We start from the raw sequence: 22569 nt of genomic DNA, 5'->3' as shown, positions 1-22569 counted from the left end.
TTGCAATTTATACTTTTTCCGCATAATTTGGCAAAAAATCTATAACATCCCAAATTATAGTAAAACATTTATCTTTATCAAAAGAAATTGTTTTTAAAATATGATGGAAAAAATAACTAGTTAATATTGTTGTTATTATCTTCTTTCTTCTTTTTCATCAACGGATTTTTGTAACTAATTGTAATGTAACGAGTTGTAATAGATGGTGATTGTATTATTAGTAGTTATTAAAAATATTTGTTTGATTTTCGATAATGTATTATCTAGTTTATATAAATAATAGTAATAATTTTGTGTCAAACGTATGGGTATGTTAATAGTTTTTTGAGCTTATGGGTATAAATCATGTTTAATGATTTTATTTTTTTTAAAGTGAAGTATGTTTCATAATAACTATGATCAAATACATATCCCCAAAATATGATATTTGAAAATCTATGGCCAAATATAACCTAGTTTCCTCTTGTACCAAACACTCACTAATTTCACGAAATACAAGCTGACACGTATAAAAAATATCAATTAATATTTTTTTTGTCTTTACAGGTGTTTGAAGTTGAGATCTGATTGTTCTCATTCTACTTCATTTGTTTGTCTTTATGTTATTACTGTGTGAAAAGTTTGAAAGTTTTTTTTTCACTATAATTTTTTTAAATACTTTTAAAATATTTTAAATTGTTTATTGTTGTGACTTAACATTATTTATATAGTTTTTAACTGTGTATACATTATTTTAAAAAAATTAAAGTTTTATTTTGGAATTCACATTGAACACTAATTAGTTTGTTTCATGTACTCTAAATCAAACTATATAAATTAACACTTCAAAAATATAAGTGTTATTTTCTACATTGAATCGGGATTAAGATAATATGTTATATTGTATTTACCATTTTTATATAAAATAAGAACGCTATTTTTATAGAAAATAATTCTAAGTTTATTTGAATTTTGTGTGTTGGGAGGGTCGAATTATTTTTAAGTGGTAAGAGTTATTAATTCAAATTAAAATGGATCAAGCACAAAAAGAAAAACAAATAAATATCTACTAAATAAAAAAAGGAAATTATAGTGCAATGTCTTTGCGAATTAATTTACAAAATATACCCATATTATATAAATAACGTATATTTTTCTCTATATTTTATATTAAATATACATATATTATACAGATATATATAATCAAAAAATGCATAAATAATGTACACTTCAATCATGTTAGATAAATTAAATGGCCAAAAGGTATATTTATATAAGTTTTCTTAAACAAAAAGTGAAGTAATTTTTATAAGGAAATGATACAAGTACGTAAATATAAGGAAAAATTATCTGAATACATATTTTATTTTACCATAATTTCAAAAATTCCATATCATTTAAAAAAATCTACAAAATTTCCTCTCAAATACATCACCCCCTCTCAGATAGATCTCTCCCCTCTCAGATACATCCCTTCCCTCTCGAATACATCCCTCCCTCTCTAATATATCTCTCCCTTATGTATCCAAATGTCTTATCTCCTCTCCGATACATCTCTCCCTTATGTATCTGGGTGTCTGATGTATCGAAAGTTCAGTGATGTATCCGTAAGTCTAGTGATGTATACGGAATCCATAAATTTTAAAAGATTCTTAACTCTTAACATTATGAAATCTATGCAAATTTGGGTCCCAAATTTATATACAAACATTAGAAAGAGGACTTCTAAATAATTTCCAATATTCCGTTTAGGGTTTCATCTGACAACTCCAGGCCTCTTTGCAATATCAGTGGACCAGCCCAAAAATTTGATATGGGGCTTACTTTGGAAAGCAAAAGGCCCGAAAATTTTCGCTTCTGCCCGTGACTATTACTCCCTCCTTCCACTATTAATTGTCATACTTTCCATTTTAGAGTCAAACTTTAAAAAATTTGACTAACATTTTAGGATATATTTAATCATCATATTGATATATAAAAAATTGCAATATATAGTACTTTTCGTATAGTTTTTGAATATCTAAATTTTTTGTTTAAAAAATTGAATTAATGTAATCTAATTTAACTTTGAAAATAAGTTAAATTGGCTTTCGAAAAACGCAACATGACAAATAAAAATGGACGGAGGGAGTAAGAGACTACTATGCCGGCCCAAGCTTGCTAGGTACAACATAATCATGACAAACAACACAAATCCTATTAGTTTAGGACTTAATTTTGTGTCTTTTCGCATGTTTTCAAAATTATTATTCGCATCAATTTTTGGTCCCTACATACATGTATATCGTTTACATAGGTCAAAATTAGGTGTAATTTGTTCAGGATACATTGTATCCAAGTGTCATCGCATTTATCTGGGATATACAAACTCTCTTGCTTGCCCCTCTCCGATATATCCCTCTCTCCCTCACCTCTCGTTTATGTATTTCAGAATGTATCTAATATCTCAAATATATGTATCTAGTGTGCTTCGCATGTTTCCGGTATACACTGACTCTCTTGCTCGTCTTTATCCTTTTTTTTTTGTATTTCATAATGTATTTGATAGCAAAATATATGTATTTATGTGTATCTAACTTGAAATCTGGTAAAAAATTATTAATTAGTGAGATTATATGTAATTATTTTAAACTATATAGAGAATTAATAAATATGCATAGTAGAAATGTTTGTATAATTATATAGTTTTTCCTAATCATAATATAATGGATGTGAAGTGTTTCAGCACTAGTACTGTTAACATCATGCATAATAGAGGAGAGGAGGGAAAAAAGGAAATTTAATTGAAGTCATAAATAGGCATTATATTAAATAAGTTTTTTTTTTCTGAAACGCCGACAGATATATATAGTGATGGATCATTGAGAAGTTCAACTAATATACTAGTCTCACGCACGTTTTTAATGACGATTTATTGAAAGTCTTACTAACTCATTATTGTTTTCAAAATTTTGTCAAACGTAAAATAGTTGAATTTTGAGTAAGGAAATTCAAAATATAAAGAAGTAAATATACGATAGATAGAAGTCAACATCTACTATATATATGTATCTACACATATAATTTTTGTGTGGAAATTAAAGAGATTGAGATGAATTGTTGAGTCCCTATGTTGTGTCCTGATGAGGAAGGTAACCAGGTCCTTACAAGTTACATGGACCACATTCCAATACTCATCTGGTTGAGGTCATTTTCCATATAATGAATGAGGTGATGAAATTAATTACTCCCTAGTACCAAATGGACCACTTTCCTATTTATAGAATATCAACACGTTTCCCCTTTCGAGCCAATATGATTTGTATTTCAATTTTTGGCAAGAGTTGTTGCCATAGCATTACTAAGTACCAACACCCATTAGTTTGGTCATGAAATTGGACTAGCTCAAATATTCTTGTTTAAAAATCCACTACTATGATTAAAATTCTAACTTTAATTCAACCTGCATTCTCCAACATGTTAAAACAGTTAAAGTGGGTTTTAAAATGTAGAGTACTTGAATTTTTTCAAATGGAGCCCAAAGTGAGAAGAAAAGGCAGCAGAAAATATTGGAGTAGTAATATTTTTCGTTTTCCACGTAAATAGCATATAGGAATAGAAATCGGACAAAACGATGAAGATACTTTCTTAGTTTCATTCTATTTTGCCCGAGTTCACTTCATACTTCTCATAAGAAAATATATTTATAGTGATTTATTTTATCTAACTCCCTCCGTCTAAAAGTAAGTGTCATTTTAGCAAAAATTGCATTTATTAAGAAATTAATAAATATAATATGTAGTTTACTAGTTAAACTACTACCTCTGTCCTATATTAAACGAACATCTTACTAAAAGTATTTGTCTCATATTACTTATCACTCACTAAATTAGGATAAGATTTTTTTTTTTTTTTTATCATTTTACTCTTACAATATATTGATATGACTTTGAAAGTTTAAGCAAATTTTGAAAGTCCATTTATTGACTAATAATAAATATAATTACTACTAATTCATTAGCTGTTTGAGCTAAGACCAGAAAATATATGACCCACCTTTTTAAAAGAAAAATTCACTTGGTTTCTACTTCACTAATACTCCTATTTGCTAATCATTCATCGCAAGACAATCATATATATATATATATATATGATAAAGTATGTCCAAGGTCTACTCCACGCCTTTAACTCGTTCTTTATTAATGTACGTACTTTTTACCAAGTATATTAAGCATCATTATTCATGAAATGAACCTTTACTTGTTACTCTATATCAAATTAAATAAATTCATTCTTGAACTCTAGAGGAGGTGAAATTTGAAGCAGACAAAACTTCCCAATTTTATGACAAACAGTTTCCTATTGGATACCAAAAATAAATTAAAAAAACGAATTCTATGAATTGGACATACACAAGATTTTTTACACCATTTCATATAAGAAATAATCACCTCCTAATAATGAGGGAAACATTTTAAAAAATATAATAAGAAAATTAATAGCCTGAAAATAAGATATATAATCTGATAGTATATAAACAATCGATAATATATATTATCTCAATAAATATAAGTTACTCATAAAAAATATTAGACAAAATTGCTATCGCGTAAAACAATTTAGGAAGATGAAAAAGAAGAAGTGGTCCTTCATGGGAGTAGAGATCCATATGCATATGCTGGCTGAAATGTATTTAAGTTGAGGGGTGCGCCATGTGTCAGATTGATGGTTCCACTTGAGCTAATTATTATGGCAGTGACCCAAACCCCGACCCGTACGTACGTGCACTATTCTGCCACATTTCATGTGTCTCATTACGAGGAGGATTAATGGGACTTTTGTTCGAATTGCATCTTCAATTACTTATTCCACTTCTTTAGATACCTCCTGAATGTCACTTTTTTTTGCATCTTCAATTAATTACTCACATGAGTTCTTACATTTTCAGTACTCACTTTTTTTGGTGTCAATCGGATTATTTGTTTTTATCTATTTTTCCATTTGCTCGATTCAGTCTACATGTATATATTCGACTGTTCCCATCTTAAATTAGATTTTGCATCAATAGTATAGTATTAGAGTATTGTTCTGACCTTATATCTACGTGTTTTATTAAAATGAAAAAAATACCAATAAAGTAGTACGTAGCTTTGCACGAAACCAAAATGTGTGTTCGAAAAGAGGAGAAGACCTGATTACGCTTTTAGAAAGATGAAAACGTAGATGCTTTGAAAAAACTGGAGTAATATAATTATAATTATAATAGTAATAAAGAAGAGTGGACCAATTTTGCACTAGCCATGGAAACATGTCTTGGACATGAAAAGAAATCTCTCTTTAAATTAAAGTTGTATATTCCAGTCAGACTCTTTTTTTCAACCCATGACAATCTTTTTTCTCTGTTGCTAGATTCCTTTATCTCACCCTCTTTCTACACCTTCTTTCTCTTTTTCCGGCTTTCTGCTTTCTCACTACCTTTTTCTCACCCATTGGGATTTTACGGATTTACATCTCTCCCTTTCTCAGATATATCCCTCCCCATATGTATACGGATGTTGTATTCCCTTTCTGAGATATTCCTATCCCCTCCCTGATACATCCTCCTAATGTATCCGAAAGTCCAGTGATCATGTATTTGAAATCCATAAGTTTTAAGAGATTTATTGTAATTTGAAAAAGAGTAGGGAAATAATATAATTAGCTCCTAACACTGAGATTTATGTAAATTATATTTAATTTATAACACTAAATGTCGTTTGTTGATTTTTTATTTATCATATATATATATATATATATATAAAAGAGAACTTTAGGCCCGCCTACGTGGCGCCATCACAAACCAAAATTCCCTTTTAATTTATTTATTTACAAAATTAGTCTTCCCTTTCCTGAAAAGTTGCAACTTTTATGAAAAGTTACGACTTTAATGAAAAGTTGCAACTTTAATGAAGAGTTGTGACTTTTATGAAAAATTGTGACTATAATGAAGAGTTGCGACTTTTATGACTTTTATGAAAGGTTGTGACCTTTCCAAAGGATTGCAACTTTTTCAAATAGTTGTAACCTTTCTGATAAGGCACAATAAATATTTGTTCGCACTATCCTTTGTTGTCTATAAATAGAGAAATTTCCTCCCATTTTAACACATCAAAAATTCTAAACCTCCTCCTCCTCCTCTTCTTCTTTTTCACAATTAAATATTTGTATACTTTGCTCATATTGAGTGGCTCACTGATACTATTGCTTATGTTACAGATCCTGATATGTATTTTTACAATCATTAATTTATAATTTATGCTTATGTTATTAAGGCTAAATGATAAGATCATAAGATGTAATAATTTTCATTTTTCTTTACGTTATTAATGTTTGTTACTACGTAATCTTGTATGTAAGATAATATAGTGTTTTAGTTTTAATGCCTGATAGGTTTTAAGTATTATTTTATAAATTTTTTTCACAATTAAATATTTGTATACTTTGCTCATATTGAGTGGCTCACTGATACTATTGCTTATGTTACAGATCCTGATATGTATTTTTACAATCATTAATTTATAATTTATGCTTATGTTATTAAGGCTAAATGATAAGATCATAAGATGTAATAATTTTCATTTTTCTTTACGTTATTAATGTTTGTTACTACGTAATCTTGTATGTAAGATAATATAGTGTTTTAATTTTAATGCCCGATAGATTTTAAGTATTATTTTATAAATTCCATGATATTAAATTTCCGCACGAAGATAGTAATAAAAAAAAATCTCACTGAGAATAAATACTTAAAGGCTAAACCTTATGCTTAACAATAATTTGATTTTTGAATTTAGAATATTATCACATAAATTAAAATTAAGAGAATAAAGCCGTTCAACCCTAATTTTGACATGTGGTCGTGCCTTTTATGTGGAAATTTTTGGCCTACGAGGTTACAATCTATTGTCCTTTTCAATTTGAAAACCACACCGCCCACCTAATTTCCTAACCCCGACCATTTCAATTCTCTCATACGTTTCCATTAAAGTTGGCTAAAGAAACAATGAAAATAAAGTTGTGATCAATTATTTAGTTCCTTAAAAAGATGAAACTATTTTTCTTCGAGTTCCTCTTCATAGCTTTTTAGGAGTATTTGTTAATTTGCATATGAAATTTGATATGTTTATTTAATTATTTTAAATATGGATACATTATCCACATTAAGATGCTATGAAACAAATTCAAATATCTTAGACATACGATAAACGGGCCCTTAGTCATTTTAATACAAGTTGAGTAATATTATTCTCGGGGGAACGGTAAAAGATTGTATATTTACTTTTAGGATTTTTGAGAATTTAATATAAACATATTGTATGGAAGAATTAATAAGGGGAATCCTACCATATTTTGTGTTACACAAATTGTATTAACTTTTAAAACAAAGTCAAGTAGCAATTTTTCTTTATCTTTTTAGGATTAAGATTAAAATAGTACTTTTAAGTACTATTTTAGAATTGACTTAAAATAAAGAATATATTTGTGAAAATACAAGTAATGACTAATGTATCACGTCCTAGGAGTAACAGTTGAATGACCTCAGTATTTATTGACCTAGTGATGAACACGATGTATTTATATACTACGGACTGCTGCTAAATTTCAGATTGAAAGTGCGTGAATAGGAAAATCGACTTTTAATTATTCTTATGAGATATCTCGTATTGTATCAATTCCGTCACCCTTCTGATACAATAACAACATTTTCGATATAGGCAAATCGTGCAACCTTTTTTCTCTTTCGTAATCTTTAGTTTGCACAGTGAAATGAGACATCAAAGTAAGGAAAAGTACTAATTTGTCTAATTTTTTGAAGTTCAGTAATCTTTACCTTAATGAAATAATTGAGGACTATAATTGACTAGAAAATTTAACTAGAAATTTAAAAAATTATAATTTTTTTAAATTTTAAAATAAATTGATCTTTTTTTTTATTTTTTAGTTAAAAGATATTAAAGTTAAAATAGTAAAAATATTTTAAAAAATAAAATAATACAGATAAAATATCATTTTGATAAAAAAAAAATTCCTTATTTATTTTTTCAAATTGAAAAGGGTCCCAAAAATCAGGTCTTGTTTTCCGTGCAAACACTTGTATATAAGGCCCATGTGCCTTTGTCTATTACAGTATGGTAAACCTTTATTTCACCACCTATCATTACAATAACTTGAGTTGAGATAGAGGAATCTTACCTTTAGTTGTCCCCACTTAATTAAAAATTCATTAATTTACTACTTACGCAATGATTAAAGTTAATGTTGTGAATTTCCAATTAGTTAGGTTGTCGTATCCTGCCGCGCACTAGGAATAAAGAGTGTTTATGTCCCCTTCATCTAATGTGTAACTCCCCTCACCACGGGCGCGTCCGCAAAGCAGGATTGACAGACTTTTAGATGGTTAAATTATGATTATGATAATATTATAGTATATATTAATCAAAGTTAGAATAGTAATTTTCCTATTCAAAAGTATCTCTGGCAATTTTTGAACATTATTATACAGTGGAATTAAAGTCTAGGTAGCTAGCTACCTCAATCTGTAGAATATATTGAAGTCTCTGGATTTCGGATTTAATTCTTTCACAGAAGAAAAAGAAATGTTCTTTTGCATGCATTTATTTCTCTTTCCATTTATAGGATGACTTTTTGACACTATGCATTCCAATATCTGGGTTGTACTTGCCTCATCACTATGTATTTGATTACATGTATAGTTTCATTATACTTCTATTTTCTTGTTTCTGATTTGATTAGTGTATTTTCTTGAGTCTGATTAATTTAATTTTTTATAAAAAAAATTCTACTTTCTCTGTTTTAAATTGCATATAATAGTTTGATTGTACACCAAATATGGAAAAGATAATTGAAATTTGTAATTTTAAATTAAAAATATAAAAACGTATCAAAATGTAATATTATGATCTCATAATGTCATATATTAAAATATTGAATATAAAAAGTGACATACTCCCTCTGTCCCTAATTACTTGTCCATTTTTGAATTGACACACATAATAAAAAAACAATTAATGACATAGTGAGTTTACCATTTTACCCCTATTAATTATGAATTTGATGGATTAAAAATTTAAGATTTTCAAGAAATTGTACATTTTTCAAAGTAATTAATTGAGGGTATATAGGTAAAATTATTTTGTCATTTCTTGATTTGTCAAAATGGATAAGTAATTAGAGACAATTATACAAGGAAAAGTGGACAAGTAATTAGGGACAGAGGAAGTATATTTTATATATTTTATTTATTTATTACTTTTAGCCTACAAAAAGAGAAATAATATTTACTTATTTTTTAAATTTTAAAACTATACATCAATTAATATAAGTATATTATTAAAATATTCATATTAATTATTATATTTTAACCAGGCGTACAAATTAATATAAGTAAAAATGAACGAAGTGTTCAAACTTGTAGACAACAGTTGTATACTTCACCATAGAAATCTCAAGTGCGATCCTACAAATCCAGTAATTCCTTTTTTACAGTGTTCCTATTTTACTAGCTTACGTATGAGAAGTAAAAGGTATTTAGTTTTCTACTTGCTCCTATCTCCAACTTTGCCACAAATTTTGTAATTCATTGCCACAGTTTTCTTATATTGTATCCAGAATTTTGAAAGGATAGGTGCATTATTACGAAAAAATGCATTTAACATATAAGTTTGATCGGTTTGAACTTTAGGTTCTTAATATAAATCGTTAAATTTTAAAAATTATAGGTCCAAAATATATAATGCTAGTTATAAATTTTTATATGCACATTTAATTTAATTATATATAAAAAATTCGGTGCTAAATTTTTCAGGAATTTTCAATGTAACACAGTTGAAAATTTTGAAAGATTAAAAAAAAAAGAAAAATTAATTGAAACGCCAAAAGTATTACCGATAACTACTTGGAGAGGTGTTACTAAAAAAATAGTTATAAAATTTAAATTTCTATCTTCACTTAGAGAAGTGCACCCAATCAACATTATATTATTATATGATACTTTGAACGTAGATTCACACATCCATATTTAATTATTGGGTAATGCTAAATCGCCAGAAATTTAAAAAAATCTATGATATCCTTTTTATTTTAAAATAAACTAATTCTTTTTTGGCCAAAAGGATTTTCCTATATGTGTGAATCTACTTCAAAGGTAAAAAAGAGGGGAGCATGAACTCATGAAACCCCTCTAAATACGCCGCTGATTTTAGTGCTCATAATTTCTTCAAGAAGGTGGTAAAATAGTACTCCCTCCATTTCATATTAATTGAATTTTTGAGGCATTTTTCAAATTAATTTAATTGTTCAATTTTCAAGATTACTTTTAGAATGTTCTTCCAATTTTATCCTTCATTTGGATTTTCAATGTGATGACTTCAATAAATTTGACAATAATTAATAAGGATAAAAATAAAAAATTATATTCAATTTATGTCTTAATCTACTTTTTTTTTTAAATGTGAAACACTTCAATCAATTAATATGGAATGGAAGGAGTACTATTGCATAAACTGTGTAATATTCGAAAACAACAATTTTGTACGTACAACTATTGCATGGCAAATTTGGGTAATGAGCATGGTCCCAGCTTTGCCCACACGTGCGATCATTTAATTTCTTGGAGTTGTCAAATGATACCTACCAACGTTTTGCTTCAATAAGTTAGAGTTTAGGCAATCGCTTTTTGCAACATTAAAAAATTTAAAACATTAGAGTATAGAATTGTGTATATATCTTTACTCCCTCCTAAATCAACAATCATTATAATTCAAAAAAAAATGTGCATAAATAATTTGTAATTCCCTCCTCTTATGAGACACTTTAATCACTAGACTAAATATTTAACTTATGTCTAAATGTGTCAATACTTAATATATATATATATATCAAATCAAAATTTGACATCTATATACAATGTAATTTTCTGACAAAAGAGTGTCGCTTGACACCTCTTGGCTAAGGGTGGTATGTCCATGCTTGTCATTTCACAAAATAAATACATAAATAACATTATTCTTCCTATTATCCTTGAAAGTATAAAATGACCCAAATAGGAAAACAAAATTATTACTTCATGTTCATTGGTCAATTTAATTAATCAAAATAAGCTAATTTATGATCATTCATTGAACATTTGACTTCAAGAGAACACCAAACAAGGATACAATGATAAACTTATATAATTTTCTTAAGAAATGTAAAATCTAAAATGGTAACATATAAATAGAAATAGAGGAAGTATTTAGAAAATTCAAAATTAAAGTTGCCAACTGTTTTTAATTATATCGATAATTCTTTTTAATACTGAAAAATATCTAATAAATAAGAATATCTTAGTCTACTATATTTTACACGAAGTTATTTTTTTAATGGATATAAAATTGTCAAATGTCTCTAAAAGAAAAAAATTTCAAAGTTGTAAGCAACATAAGAAATGATCAATGTCCATGTAGTCAAAATATTAGGTTCTAATGAGAAAAATGTCTCCAAAAATATAAAATCTGAAGTTCAAAGGAATTGATGAAAGAGAAGAATAAAAATAAAAATTAAAAAAAAAGAAAGATGAAAGAGAAGAACTAATGAGAATTATTTATTTTTCAGAAAGGAAACTTTTTGTGTGTCTTATTTCTCCCTTTAATATTTACACCCAACAATTTCCTTCAACGAACGAACACGTTTGGCTTCTTATAGCAATTATAACTAATGAATCCTTTTGACAATTCAAACATATTCTATGACAATTATTTCATTCACCTGTATATTCTTAATGAGATTCTCTACAATATTACTGTGTTGAACCAAAAAAAAGGGCTACCCCACTGTCCTATAACGTTAAATCAAATTTACTTTTCATTTATGCGGCTAACGAGTACTCAAAAATGAATATTTAGAGTGTGACATACCCCTTAAAAAATCAGTTAGTGACATTAATTAAATGGTAATTAATCACTCTTTTGCCTTTTTGTCAAACCCTTATTAAAAAAAAATAGAAATAGTTAAATCACTTTTTTTCCAATAATAATTTATTATTGACTTTGCACACTTTTTAAAAAATTATAAATGCAAGGGTTGTTTTAACATATCACCCTCTAAGTATAATAAATATAATATTTTGAAAAATGTAATACAGAAACGACTATAACTAATGATAAGAATAAATTAGAAATTACGTATAAAATTATTTATTAATTTAATAAAGTAAACAAATATTATTTAACATGTCAAAATAGTATCGTGAACAACTACGTTAGACGAGGAAGGTAATACAGCTTTCATTTTAGCTCTCAGTCCTAGTACACGTAAGTTACCAAAAAATTTCCACCTGTCGGTGGTTAAAACTTAAAAATAGGAAAAACATGCATATATATCTTAAATGTGCAAGAAATTAACTTGTCCCATCGTTACCAAAGACTTAAAAGGGCTTTCGGTTGGACAATCGTTCTCATATTACTCTATCCGTTTATTTTTATTTATCACTATTTAATTTAGTACACACACTGACACACACACACATATATATATATATATATATATATTTCTAACGTTTGATATAGGTATTTTATTAAACTATTTCAATTCATAAAATATGGTATTTTTGGTATTGAACTTTGAAAATGATTTGAAGGATAAGTATTTAATGCAAAAGAGCCTCAAACTTTTGGACTAAAAAAAAAAATTAAATGCAAAGGTAAACACATGGAATTTTTTTTTTATCTTTTCTTGATATGTCAAAAATGACAAGTTCAAATGAAAATTTATTTTATTCGAATAAATTACAAGTAAAAGTGAATAGAGGTAATAATTGTTAACTTTTATTTTTATATGTTTCTTAAAAAATTATAAATATGAACAATATTTTTATCAATGCCAAATGGATAAAGTAGTTACAAGGCTTATTTTAAATGGAAAAGGACTTAAGGCTACTAGTGGGTGACAACATTAACTTAATTATTGATGAAATGGATATAGAGGGAGACCCATTTTCATTAGTTTGATTGGTGAGATAAAGATTAAATAAAATAATTTTATGAAATATTCCAATTCATAAAATATCTTTCTTTATCTTATCACCAACCAAATGATCCGTAAACAGTAGGTATAGTATACACAGTAAATTAAACTAAAATGTATTAGTGAGCGACCACTAGTGGAATCTAATCCCGGTTGTACAATCCTATCTACTAACATTATCTGTTAGTCCAATTATATCTAATTAAACATTAAGTATTTCCATCCACAATTCTCAGGCAAATATCCCAAACGCAAATATCTTTATTTTATTCTTAGACTTATACGCGGAGTATTTATCCGCTTAACGGCGACGTCAGAATCCCGTTACGGTAGGAAAAAAGATCCGTCACAATGGTGGACCACAAGACGAAGCGCCCAATAATACGAACCTAATCGAATCATTCAACGGAATGCCTATCATCATCATTATCACCATCACCGTCCCTAACACTTCTTCTCTCTCCCTACTGCTGCGCTGCGGCAAAAGAAGATATCTTCAGTCAGATCGTACGATTCTGGTGTGCATAATTCTGCAATTCTACCAATTTATATAGTAACAAACAATTTGTGTAATTCTCTAACTTGTTGAAGTTTATTGCTTAGAATTTGAAGAGAGATGTATCAAAACATTGATGAGAAGAAGGTATAAGTGCAAGTCGAAGGGAATTATTGGAGAAGTTGTGATTATGGAGGTTGCGGAGGTAGCAGTGAAGATGACAAGAGAACGGGAGGTTTTAGAGGTGGTCGACACAAGGAAGAGGAAGAAGCGTGATGGTGATTTGGAGATGTCACCAACTGTAGCTCGTGTTAGAAGGAATTCCGTAGTCTCAGTTGTACCGGCGAGTTTTGAATCTCCAGCGAGCGAGCTTAGCTCCCAGGGAAATACTGTTTCGTGTAAACCGGCTAACTTTCATGACGGTTTAGCATCTGGTTTTGGAGATGATGAATCAAGCAATGTCACAAAAGGAAGCTCGAAATTTGTAGATCTGGATGTATGTGAAATTAAACTCTTTGAATTTTACTTGTTTAGCTGTTCTATTTTTCTGCTTCCTTTAATATTTTCAGGTCTGATAGTATCAAGTTAATGCATTAGAATTGGAGTGAATTGTCATGCCGTTCTATAACTGCTCATTTTTGACTGATATTTGAATTTCGAATTTTCCAGGAGGACAGTGTGGAAATTGCAACCAGTTATTCAGAGTTGAGAGAAAGGTAAATATGCATTCTACATAATTTTCTTGGCTTTTCAATTCTCTCTCAGATCCGCCTCTTCAGTATTTTCTTTTTCTTCATCGTTTATTGAAAACAAAGCGTCATTCCGCAGTAGAGAGACAATACTATCCAGCAAATTCAAAGTTGAATTTCACAAAGTGGAGTCAACACCGAAACCACAACATGCTAAATCTTGCCGCCGCCGATTGACAGAGGCAATTATGCCCTCCGAGGCTGAGCTTGATGAGTTCTTTGCTGCAGCCGAGAAAGATCTCCACAAACATTTTGCAGAAAAGTACAATTCTCTCTCTCTCTCTCCCTCATTTTTTACGCATTTGTATCTCCTTTTTTCAAAATTCTTCTCGGAAAAGAGTATCATTATTCATGAAAGTGCGTGCTGTAACAGATACAACTTTGACTTTGCAAAAGAGGAGCCATTGGAAGGTCGCTACGAATGGGTTCGACAATGAAACCACAATATTTAAAGGCCAAGATCATAGCAATAGCAGCAGTTGCTTCTTAATCTAATTTGTTAGTAGTGATTCTAGTATTTCCAAGTATATTTAATTTAACTGTTCACTCTTTAAACTAGTACTACTTCTCTTTTTTTGTTTTCTTACTTTATTGCTTTATGATTTTGGTTTCCATGGGGCAGGAGTTCAATTTGAATATGTACAGCCCGGGAGCACGAAATGATCTCTCTTTATGTTAATATATAAGTTATTAACCGAGAAGCTGCCTCTGCAAATCATTTCCTTTGGAGAAAATATTCTCTGAAGAATAAGAGCTCATCTTTTATAAATTTTCGAGTTTGATATCCTCTCGATCGATCTTAACCTCCTTCGTAATGTCTTTGTTTTAATAGCTAATAGTTTGAAACTGATCGAGGAAGAAATTAAAATTTTAAAATAGGCCGTTATGATTTGGTGATACTGTATGTGAAAATGTACATTTTGTTCTGGGACTAAAAGAACTGACGTCCGAAGGGGAAGATGGAATATTCGGTGGAGGCATTGAAGCAGTGAGCAGAGAGGGTAGGTTAGAGTAGAGAAAAACGCAGCAATAGGCCTTGCCGGACACGTGCTGGCTGCTGAGTAAACGAAAGCTATTCTTTTTACAGGCTTTTACTAGTGTGGACCTCTCCATGCAGTCACAAAGTACTTGGGGTGAAACAAATAATTACTCCACTCTTTTCTTTTTTTCTCTTTTGGTAATTTGGGTTTCATTGCTACTGCTTATGCAAGAAAACTGACTTGCATTATTTGTGCTTCTTCTAGTTCTAGGAAAATGACACATGAACTAGTGTAGTGTTCAAAAATTTTAAAATTAGCATGGAGCAAAAGTTGTTTGAGAAAATGTTGTAATCGAAAGAAATGGTAAAAGATCATTTGTTACTCAAGCATTCTTCTGAGATAGGCTTCCTTATTTAGGGTAGTGTACCTGCTGCTGCTTTATATCATTGATTAGTGGACTACTGTAATTTTAGTGTATACTATTGCTGAAAATGTATATTGGGTATCCAGTTTTACATCGTCATATTACATTAATATACCGTTTGCCTTGGTTTCATATGATATTTATGCCCTTCAACTTTGTGTACTCACAACTATACCCTTAAAATTAGTATAAAATTGAACATGTAGACACATGCGTTCTACGTGATAATACATGTAGGACGCCACGTAGGACACAAAATCGTTATGTACGTAAGACGAATGTGTCTATTTGTTCAATTTTATATAAGTTTAAGTGACTACTTCTGCACACCCAAAGATGGAGGGCATAGATGTCAACTGAAGTCAAGTTAAATGACACATTTATGTATGAGTCAAAACAAACAATTTAACTTTAGCCATATATGATTATCTGAGAATACGTATTATTTAATCATAGTTAAAATAATAAATGAATATGTAGAATAGTCCGTTGCACAAAGCATTCCATGTTTATGCATGATTTTGGGAAGGGTTGCACCGCAAGGGGGGTGATCTAAACAACTTACTATAATGCAAGTATTAATAACGGCCTCCACGGTCCAAACCTATGACCTATAAGTCATACATGCAAATAAGTTTCTACAGTTCCTAGCAGTATGTGGCTTAATGCTAAATGTGTGTCAATTAATTGAAGTTACCCCTTTTGAGTGATCTTTTGGTGCAAGTCTTGACTTCTTACAGTAGTAAATTACGGCCAATGTACTTATTTTTTTTTGCAAGGTTTCTCCTGATTACTTTCTTGAATTTAAGTTATATATGTTGTTAATTAGTGTAAGAATACACCATCAACAAAAAATTCTTACACTAATAGTGTATTACTTTCCAGAATTTGAGCACTTTTTGTTATGCGGCGGCAGAGAAAATTAAAGTCTGCACATAATCATGCATCTTTATTTGGTATTTTCACTTTTGCCAAAATTGTTATATGATGGAAATAAAGCCATCTTATAACTTTGGTGCAAGTTTTTTGTCGCGTATAAATGATATAAACGAAAAGGTACCCAGCAATTGCTAGTTACTCCCTAATCCCGGTTCATTTTATTTGGTTCAGATTGACTTGAAAGTAGAAATATTTTTAGAGGCTAATTTTAGTAAATTAATCTTGTTAATTATACTTTGAAAATCTAAACTTGACTAATAGTGTACTTCATATAGTTATTTGATAACCAGTGTAGTATAAGAAGAAAAAAGATAAATTTCTTTTGCTAAAATGGACAAATAAAAAGAAAATCTTCAAATAACTAGGTAAAGCTGGAGATCTCATTTCTTAGAAGAGTTTGGATTGACTTAAAAGTTGGTCAAACTTATTTTTAAAGAGTTAATATCTTAAAAGATCACTGAAGTATAAGAAATTATCTAGCAAAGTCATTAAACTTTGTTTTGTATCAATAAAATCACTCAACTAAAAACTTTATCTTCAAAAATCACTCAACTACATTTATTATTAAAATAAATTAAACATGACAAAAAAAATATTTTTCATGCCATGTAATCATAAATCCCACAAATAAATAAAATTTATAGAATTTATTTATTATTATACCAACCCACCCTGAAACCCATATACCCGATTCATGCTCTTATTTTCATTATTTCCTCTAGCAAATTGTATAGCTGAAAAATTGAAGTTGTTGGCAAGTTACAATTGTTAGTTCTGATTAGAGAAATTAAATCATCACACACAAAAAAAAGAAGAGAAATCAACTTCTTTATCTTTTTATGGTCAAATTACTCCCTTCATTGTAGAAATTAGCTTCTTAAAAAATATTCTCTAACTTCATTAAATTCATGTCCAATCTTTTACATATCAATAATATGAAAAATTAATATTAGTACAATTGAAGATACTTATCTGTGTAATGTCACGAGACCTGCAACAAGTAATTATATAGTAGCAAATAAAAATATAAAATTAACTAATACTCCCTCTATTTCAGCAAATCAATATTATTATTTTTAAAAATACTACGTGCCATTATCATCAAATAATTACATAAATTATTGGTTGTCAAATTAAAATTTCCATACATAATTCGTAAAATAAATTTGTGTCGAGGACCTTGAAACCTGATGGACTAAACCACTGAAAGACCTCAACATCCAAGAATTTAAAAATGTCACTGATAAGACCAAACAGATAAGAAAAAAAAATTGAAGCCAATTTATGGGTGGGTCTGGTATAATAATAAATAGATTCTATAAGGTTATTTATTTTTGGGGTTTATAATTACATGACATAAAAATAATACTTATATTTTATCATGTCAAATCTATTTTAATGATAAATGAAGTTGAGTGATTTTTGAAGATAAAAACTTTAAGTTGAGTGATTTTTGAAGATAAAAACTTTAAGTTGAGTGATTTTTGAAGATAAAAAACTTTAAGTTGAGTGATTTTTGAAGATAAAAACTTTAAGTTGAGTGATTTTATTGATACAAAATAAAGTTCAATGACTTTACTAGATAATTTCATATAGTTCAATGACCTTTTAAGATATTAACTCTATTTTTAAGTCAGTTTTTAACTTCTGAAGCGTTTGACAAATATTAAAATAAGTCACAAAATGATTTAAAATAAGTTAGAAAATATTTGGTAAGATTAACTTAAAATAAGTTAAAAACCAAAAATAGGTCTCCCGTAGTTTTATTTTTTGACTTTAAAATCATTTAAGTTTGATTTTTTATTTTTTGCTTAAAAACTTTTTTTTTAAGTCAATCCAAACGGAGTCTTAGTTGTCTGTACTTTGGCACCTTGATTTCTCCTAGATGTCTTTTCTCCTCTCTTTTTTTCCTATTAGCTTTTCCTTAGCTGGTTAAGCAATCAATTTAACACATGTCCTACTGCTATAGCTACTTAGGTTTGAGATTCAAATCATTGTAGCTAAATGATTAGGCAATGCTAGTTACTGTCATAATTTGAATAGATGTAAAGAAATAAGTCATCAATACCCGTTCCGCATGCAGGACCAAATTTTGGTCTACAAGACATCACTAGATAGATAGATAGAAACAGTTAAGTTCGATAGCATATTGTATAAGACATCCCCTCTACAGACTACAGCATATTGAAGTTCGATAGAAAATGGAATCCATTCATCTTGAGCAAAATGTAGAATGATCCAATATCTTATCGACTGAAAAAAATAAGTAAATTACATCATCTCTAATGCTCTTTTGGGGAGTACCCTTTAAAAAGAAAAGAAAAACAAACAAAGTCATGTCTGTACAAGTTTCTAATAAGGAAAATAACTGAAATCGCGCGGAGACAAAAATACAACTGTACTGATCTATAAGAAACGTTGATTTTACTTGATAGTGAGTTCTGATGAAGACTGAACAGTCTACACATTAGACCTTTTTTGATGTTGTTAGGAAGATATTTGAGCTTGGAAAATTGTTAGCCTACTTTCTGAAGTCTTTCAACAATGAACTATCTCTTAAATGATTACGATGGGAGTTAAAGATCACTAATCTATATTTAAAATGTTTAAACAATTTCGAGTGAACCATTTGATCTTGTGGACACTGATCGGGTGGAACTGTTCTTTACAGAACGAGGAACAGATCGCGTGGAACCTTCTCTGGAAATAGTGGAATACTGCATGATCAATGTTTTCACTATCTGTCTGAATTTCCTTCTATAAGTTGGAAACTTAGAAACACTTCTAATCATTCCCACCATCCTGCCAAATCAACAGAATAAATGACGACACACAAATCTTGCTTCAACACTACAAACTTATGATGAAAATATAAACGAAGAGGCTTACCTTCGGCTTATGCCTTCAATTTGAGCTGCTCTGAGAGATTCCTGAGGCGCCACACTTCCATTTTCCCAGGCCTTAAAGCGTTCAGAGTTGCTCTCGAAAAGGACCACTTTCTCTAGGAACCTCATTTCACCGTCTTCTAGGCTCAGGACTCTAATTTGTTCCTTGAGGACCATGACTGGTTGGAAAAACCAGTCCAATAATCTGTCCTGAGGTCTGTTCAGCTGAGTGATTTCAAGATCCTCTAGAAGGAACAGTCCATCTGATCCGGCTTTTATGGAATAAAAGATTATCTGTAGAAATGTATAACATGCTAAACCAACATTGATGACTGCAACATCAACTCCATGTTTTCCCTTCAACCAATCATCCAGGTCGTTGGGGGTTATCACTTTCGCGTCCAATAATTCCTTGCCCCTTATTTCACATGATTTCATCATGTTCTGCCACACCTGTTAATTGTTGTGACATGTCAATTACCCAATTTCATGGTTTACAAGACCAGAAAAATATGATTCTGTGTTGAATTGTGTGACCATCTTATCTAAAAATATGATTTACTTAATTACGTCTTCAAAGTACATATAAAGATGTTACTCTAGTAGATCATTTCACATGTCTGTCAGCATTTTGCAAATTAGCCAGAAAAGAACAGAGAAAGAAAAGCATACCTGCACCATTTTCACTTCTTGTATTGCCTCTCTCACTGATCTAGACGACGTTAAGCTTGGCACGAGCATTGCAGGTACTGAACCGTTTCGTTTCACAGAGTAATCTGACAAATTGGATCCCTTCTTGTTTCGATAATGAGGCCTGGCTGTGACTAAGATGATCAGTAACATTGACAATTATGAAAACCGTGTACAGAAAAAAGGGAGAGCTCAAGTAATTACTTTGGAAGAATGGACCCTTCTCTAAGGTAAAGCCAATCATTTGTGTACTCATCAAACTCTGCCACCATTGCGACCACGAAAGCAACACCTCTTTGAAAGGACCTCTCCTGAATTCACAGTTTTAACTAATAATAAATCCGACGGTCACACTAAAACAGCAGACAGAACTGAGAAACTAATGAGGCAACGAAATAAATTACCTGATAGACGATAACAGCTCCATATAATCCAATGAAAAAACTGGAGAAAACAGCCATTATGACACTTCCAATGACAACAAGAGGCCACAGAAGGATTGTTAATCCAGCAATGGGAATGCAAGCAGTTTCAAGAAATGGGCCTTCGCGGCTTATCAGATCATGTATGAGTCTGTACCATCCTTTGAACAACATAAATGGGCTCTTTACTATGGCTATAGCAGTGTAAAGAGGAATTTCCACAATCAGTCCCAATAAACCAACCATGATACATCCTGGTACATGGATGAATCTGCAACACAACATTTTGCAACTGGTTAGAATTGAATAGATGCTAGTAAGTAGTACCCAAATAAGAAATCGAAACATTCTATTTACATATAATTTTGATTGGTATCATCCTCTTTTTTTTCTTTTTCCTGCTTGATACAAAACTCTTCCCACAAATCATAAAAAAAAATTTCTTTCTTGTATTCTAGTTCTTCAGACTGTTTCTTATCATTTTCTAGACTTAATGCATTACCATTTTCCGTCTTCTTTTCTTGATTTTTACTCTTTTATCCTGGAGAAACTGTAAAGTTGTCTCTGCGTGGTCATGAGTTCAAGACGCGGAAACAACCACTAATGCTTGCATTATGGTAGACTGTCTACATCAACAGGTGTGCCCCTTCCCAAACTTCTTTAACACAAGATATTTTGTGCACCAGACTATCCTTCCTTTTCTTAGTCACCATTATACTTTTCCTAGTCTCATTTTTTTAATGTGTTCATTGTGACTTGTGAGGGCACGGAGAAAGTCAAATCCATTTATTATTCTGAGTCCAGGGTAGTTTATTGACTTCTTCATCAAAATAATTTGTGGTAAGTTGAGTTTTAATATAATATAGCTCTGTTAGAAAATGAACACGATAACGTAACATTTAGAAGATTCATTATGATTGTCCCCTATTTTTTAAATTTTATTCTGATAAAGTTTTGGCTACCTGAAAGTTCGAGTCTCCACCTTGTAATTCTCTACTCCATTTCCCTTTGTTTTTTTTTAAGAAAAAAAAAACATAGAAAGGGAAATTAGAAACAAACCTAAAAGGCTGAAAGTCAAGAGAAGCAGGGGAATCACGCAGTTCCTTCAAATACATTGGATAAGAGTGATAACACATATCTGCAAAATCTCGAACAGCAATACAGCTACCTCTTATGGTTCCCCATGTTCCATCCTGTAAATTAACATAATCAAAACAACCTTAAAAAAACAATACTAAACTACAGAACCAAAAACAAGAATTGGTTGGTAATTTCTTACCACAATGCAATGAACAAACTTGTTAAATTCATCGTCATGTCTGAAAGCTTCAAAGGCAGAAACCCAAGGAGCAAAGAAACCATATCCAACTCCCACAAGAACACTACCAGCTAAGCTTAAACACAACCAAATACCAAATAAAACTGGCAAACCGAACAAGAAAGCTACTTTAAGTGGTGCATCAAACCTATTAGTCCTGTTCAATTGAAAACAAATCCACATTAGAAAAAAAAAAAAAAATCAACTTTGGACAACATAAATGAATGACCTTAAAAAAAAGACATTTACTTGACAAGGGTGTAAATTGTCCAGAAAACATGTGCTGGGAAGAGACATAAAATCACCCCAACATTTCCTATAATAAGTATTAGGCCAGCAATTGGACCCACCAACAAACCTGCAATCAGAAAAATTATGCAATTGAGAACCAGCAACAATAACACAGATCAACAACAACATACCTTACCACTTGAGAATCTGTTTCCGAAAGACCCTCGGTCAAAGAACAATAATACAGACCATGATCATAAAATCATACTACATTAGAAAAAATCTTGAAAGGTAAAAAATAAATAAATTAGTACTTACTTTTGAGAGCACCCAAAAATAAAGCAGAGCAAAACGCAAAAACAACATAAACACCCTGGAGCCAAGAATTTACGTTGTTGGTCATGTTCTTTTTTTG

General features: G+C 30.1%; 2 protein-coding genes across 4 annotated transcripts; one reads left to right on the top strand and one right to left on the bottom strand.

Annotated features, from left to right (window-relative positions):
- The first annotated feature begins 13295 nt into the window (after nt 1-13295).
- LOC102596697 (cyclin-dependent kinase inhibitor 1-like) lies at nt 13296-15631 on the top strand. 3 transcript variants are annotated; one of them, XM_006339847.2, is made up of 5 exons: nt 13307-13538; nt 13624-14012; nt 14186-14232; nt 14345-14527; nt 14639-15631. In XM_006339847.2, exons 2-5 carry the CDS (start codon nt 13653-13655, stop codon nt 14700-14702), a joined length of 654 nt encoding a protein of 217 aa, XP_006339909.1. In that variant the 5' UTR covers nt 13307-13538; nt 13624-13652; the 3' UTR covers nt 14703-15631. The 3 variants fall into 3 exon arrangements, with proteins under 3 accessions (XP_006339910.1, XP_006339909.1, XP_006339908.1); XM_006339848.2 differs by having other exon boundaries at nt 13296-14012; nt 14348-14527; XM_006339846.2 differs by having other exon boundaries at nt 13307-14012.
- Nucleotides 15632-18899: 3268 nt separating this feature from the next.
- On the bottom strand, nt 18900-22569 carry LOC102581242 (uncharacterized membrane protein At3g27390). The gene is made up of 9 exons (XM_006339885.2): nt 22473-22569; nt 22173-22281; nt 21885-22080; nt 21665-21798; nt 20588-20876; nt 20388-20494; nt 20166-20307; nt 19498-19946; nt 18900-19410 (listed from the first exon to the last, which is right to left on the bottom strand). The coding sequence occupies exons 1-9, from the start codon at nt 22555-22557 to the stop codon at nt 19215-19217; spliced, it is 1707 nt and encodes a 568-aa protein (XP_006339947.1). The 5' UTR covers nt 22558-22569; the 3' UTR covers nt 18900-19214.

Source organism: Solanum tuberosum, unplaced genomic scaffold (genome assembly GCF_000226075.1).
Source record: "Solanum tuberosum cultivar DM 1-3 516 R44 unplaced genomic scaffold, SolTub_3.0 scf00012, whole genome shotgun sequence".
In the NCBI taxonomy this organism is placed as follows: domain Eukaryota; kingdom Viridiplantae; phylum Streptophyta; class Magnoliopsida; order Solanales; family Solanaceae; genus Solanum; species Solanum tuberosum.
This window is presented reverse-complemented; position numbering and strand designations above follow the sequence as displayed.

Coding starts and splice junctions, on each gene's coding strand:
- LOC102596697 (XM_006339847.2), top strand. CDS start 13,653: ATGAGAAGAAGGTATAAGTGCAAGTCGAAGGGAATTATTGGAGAAGTT. Junction 14,233..14,344: donor TATTCAGAGTTGAGAGAAAG/GTAAATATGCAT, acceptor GTCATTCCGCAG/TAGAGAGACAATACTATCCA. Junction 14,528..14,638: donor CACAAACATTTTGCAGAAAA/GTACAATTCTCT, acceptor GTGCTGTAACAG/ATACAACTTTGACTTTGCAA.
- LOC102581242 (XM_006339885.2), bottom strand. CDS start 22,557: ATGACCAACAACGTAAATTCTTGGCTCCAGGGTGTTTATGTTGTTTTT. Junction 22,282..22,472: donor ATTTTTGGGTGCTCTCAAAA/GTAAGTACTAAT, acceptor TTCTGATTGCAG/GTTTGTTGGTGGGTCCAATT. Junction 22,081..22,172: donor ACAATTTACACCCTTGTCAA/GTAAATGTCTTT, acceptor TCAATTGAACAG/GACTAATAGGTTTGATGCAC.